The sequence below is a fragment of the Nicotiana attenuata genome, chromosome 2, assembly GCF_001879085.1.
Source record: "Nicotiana attenuata strain UT chromosome 2, NIATTr2, whole genome shotgun sequence".
Taxonomy (NCBI): domain Eukaryota; kingdom Viridiplantae; phylum Streptophyta; class Magnoliopsida; order Solanales; family Solanaceae; genus Nicotiana; species Nicotiana attenuata.
In genome coordinates this window covers 55,133,162-55,137,154 of record NC_031990.1, presented here as the reverse complement: position 1 = coordinate 55,137,154, position 3,993 = coordinate 55,133,162, and the positions used below count along the sequence as shown (strand labels likewise).

At 41.2% G+C, this 3,993-nt stretch overlaps 1 protein-coding gene across 1 annotated transcript; it reads left to right on the top strand.

The window, feature by feature from the left end:
- On the top strand, positions 437-3,973 carry LOC109210428 (pentatricopeptide repeat-containing protein At5g44230). Its single transcript, XM_019373848.1, has 2 exons — positions 437-2,721; positions 3,562-3,973. Exon 1 carries the CDS (start codon positions 516-518, stop codon positions 2,475-2,477), a length of 1,962 nt encoding a protein of 653 aa, XP_019229393.1. The 5' UTR covers positions 437-515; the 3' UTR covers positions 2,478-2,721; positions 3,562-3,973.

The window sequence follows — 3,993 nt, the reverse complement described above, 5'->3', positions numbered from 1 at the left end:
TTTTTAAAAAAAAAGGCCAGGCGAAATTGCCTTAGATAAAAATTAAAAAAAAAATAAAATTAGCCAGGCCCATATATATATAATTTACAAGAAATTGCCTTAGATAAATTTTTTTTTAAAAAAAAGGCCAGGCCCACTTAGGCCCACATAGGCCCGGGGCCGGCCCAATTAACCCGGGACCATTAGTTCGTGGTCCCGATCCGATTCCTACCAAAAGCCCGGAACCGTTTAAGCCCGGCCACGAAGCCCGGGCCCACATAGGACCGGCCCACGAGCCCGTTTAGGCCCGGCCCCGGCCCACCAGTCAGCCTTACTCCTACAACTTCCACAACAGTTAAAAATCAGATTCATTAAACTATTTTGATTTAAAAATTAATTTTTAATTTTACAATATAAATCATTTACAGTCAATTGCCATCATTAGTTGGCACTCATGTATAGGATAATAGGAGTTAGCTTTCCATCGTCCTTCTGGTTTCTTTCTGTCTCAACTGTAGACCTTAGCTTTGCATGTAATGGTTTCTCTAGCTCGGAAGCTGATCGCACCCAGGAACCCCATCCCAAGACCCATAAGCTACGAGCTCGGAAACCCAGAAGCTTCTCAGCCCTTCGTCCCATTTTCCCGTCTTCAAGAGACAAAGCTCTTAGAATCCCATCTGGTTTCACTTCTCGACCACTGTAGCAGCCTAATTCAAATCAAACAAGTTCATGCTCGCGTTGTTCGCAAAGGTCTTGACCAATGCTGCTATGTTTTGGCAAAGCTACTCCGTATGCTCACAAAAATCAATGTCCCAATGGACCCATATCCCCGTCTTGTATTTCATCAAGTGGAATACCGTAACCCTTTTCTATGGACCTCTTTAATTCGGGGTTATTGCATTCAAGGACCATTGAAAGAGGCAGTGCGTTTGTATAATGCTATGAGAAGGGAAAGTATATCCCCTGTTTCTTTTACTTTGACGGCTTTGCTCAAGGGTTGTAGCGATGAACTTGAGTTGAATTTAGGTAGGCAGATTCATTGTCAGGGCATAAAGCTTGGTGGGTTCTGTAAGGATTTGTTTGTTCATAATACTTTAATTGATGTGTATGTAAAATGTGGCTGGTTGGATAGAGGTCGAAAGGTGTTCGATGAAATGTCTGATAGGGACGTGATTTCGTGGACTTCGCTGATCGTTGCGTATTCGAAGGCTGGAGATATGATGGCAGCTGCTGAGCTGTTTGAGAGATTGCCTGTGAAAGATTTGGTTGCATGGACGGCTATGGTATCGGGTTTTGCGCAGAATTCTAAACCGAGGGAGGCGTTGGAGTTCTTTCATAGGATGCAGTGTGGAGGTGTGGAGACTGATGAGGTGACACTGATTGGGATTATTTCAGCTTGTGCGCAGTTGGGGACCGCTAAATATGCAAATTGGGTTCGTGATGTGGCTGAGGGATATGGTTTTGGACCTGCCAATCATGTCATGGTCGGATCTGCATTGATTGATATGTACTCCAAGTGTGGGAATGTGGAGGAGGCATGCAAGGTTTTCGAGAAGATGAAGGAAAAGAACGTGTTCTCATATAGTTCGATGATTGTGGGTTTCGCAATGCATGGATGTGCGAATGCTGCATTGGATTTGTTTGAAGAAATGGTAAAAACTGAGGTAAAGCCTAATAAGGTGACATTCATTGGTGTTCTTATGGCTTGTACTCATGTAGGTTTGGTAGAACGGGGTCGACACCTGTTTGATATGATGGAGAAACATTATGGTGTTGAACCATCAGTAGAACACTATGCTTGCATGATTGATCTCCTTGGCAGGGCTGGGCAACTAGAAGAAGCTCTTCAGCTTATCAAAGCTATGCCAATGGAGCCTAATAGTGGTGTCTGGGGAGCCCTACTGGGAGCTTGTCGGATTCATGGTAATCCTGAAATTGCACAAGTTGCTGCTAGCCGTTTATTTGAGCTTGAACCTGATAGCATTGGAAACTTTGTCCTGCTCGCCAATACATATGCTTCAGCAGGAAGGTGGGAAGATGTTTTAGGGGTAAGGAAATTAATAAAACAAAAACTGCTGAGAAAGGATCCTTCGCGGAGCTGGATTGAGGGCAAAGAGGGGATGATTCATGAGTTCTACGCTGGTGATACGACCCACCCTAAGTCGAAAGAGATTAAGGAAGCACTTGAGGATCTTGTTGGTCGGCTTAAGTCACATGGCTATGAGCCAAACTTAAGTTCTGTGCCTTATGATCTGAGCGAGGAACATAAAAAGCGGATACTTCTCACGCATAGTGAGAAGCTGGCCCTGGCATATGGGCTGCTTATCATTGATACTGGGTCTATCATCAGGATCATGAAAAACCTAAGAATATGTGAAGATTGCCACTCATTTATGTGCGGTGCATCTCAAATCACTGGCAGGGAGATTATTATCAGGGATAACAAGAGATTTCACCATTTCCGAAATGGTGTATGCTCTTGTGGTAACTTTTGGTAATTGATAGTAGAACCCTCATTTCTTTCAAGTGCAACTCTGTGTGAGTTTGAAGGATCCTTTTTCTTTGGAGATGGCCATTACTCGTCACAAGTGCCTCGTTAGTCAGTTATTCAAATTGGTTTTGAATTGCTCCTGAAGTGAGGAATTGGGATTCTTGTTCAACTGAAGGGTAATGATTAATTCATTCAATGGCAAACCTAATTCCATAAATGTCTTTGATCCAAGGTGCCAACCTATATCACAGGTACCTGTACTGGATATATACATTTAGTGTCAGTTTTGCATTCACCTGGGACATACTTACAACTCTCATATAGAATCTTATTTGACAAATTGTTGATCAGTACCGAGTTTTGTTAACTTTGAAACCTGATTGACTATTGAAAATAAATGACATCTCTGAAAGTTTGTGGAACTCGATGGTTACTGCTGGCAAATTAAAATAAAAATTACGTGTTGCTCTGAGGCTGTGAACTTCTTTGGATTTGAATTGATCGGAACAAACAAGCTCATCTACATTCTAAATTGCAGAGTGTAAATATGGAACTAGCTCTATAAAAAGACAGTCATCCCCGGAAGTAAATTTTACATAGAAAGGCTTGTATCATGGTGAAAATAAGATCCATGTTTCTCTCAAACTTGATATTTTAACATCGTAAGATAGCCTAGGTGACAGGAACAGGCAACAGGCAACAGGCACGTGTTCTCACAAAGCCTTGTAACAACAGGGATACTCATTCCCTTTTTATAGTTTCTCCTCTAAGGAATGACTTCTAATATTATTATTTTTTACATGCTTCAAAGAAGTTGGTATTTTTCGTCCTCTCACTATTGCATTTTCTGACTTAAAGTTATTCTTTTTGTGGTATCGTTTCCTGTGAATGTGAAGGGCCATACTCCCCGGGTGTGGGTTGCACACGAAGAATTTAGGCGATCCTGAAGTTGGTACTGTGTGTATGGGATCAGAAGATCTGTGACTGTAGTAACTGTGCGACTTCAATGTTATTGCAAACTCCATTGTCTGGCAGATGATACTGTTAGATATATGTTTTAATGATAGACAATAACTTAATTCTACTTGCAGGAAACCAATTCCAAAGAAGGATGTTACAAGAATTGGAAATATTCTAGCAAAAGATCCGAAAGCAAGAATCAAGGAGTCAAACGTACAAGTCAAGATCCAAAGGCAAGAATCAAGAGTTAAATTGCTGTGACCACGTGTTTTATGAAAAACGGATACTCGATTCAACTATTTACGGAAGGCATCAATCAATCAGCAGTCAGCATAGAAGATCAATCAATCTGCATAAAAAAGATCTACAGAGAATAATCATCTCAACGGCTTACAAGAAAAAGGAAATCAAGGAAGCAACGAAAGGAAAGTCCATTAATTCTATTTTTGGAAGAAAATCATCTTGATTGATTCTGAGATCAACTTCCTTGGGTTGCCTTTCAATCATTACAGTGATTACACTATCACGCCGTGAAGAATGGAGACCAACTCGTTATATATATA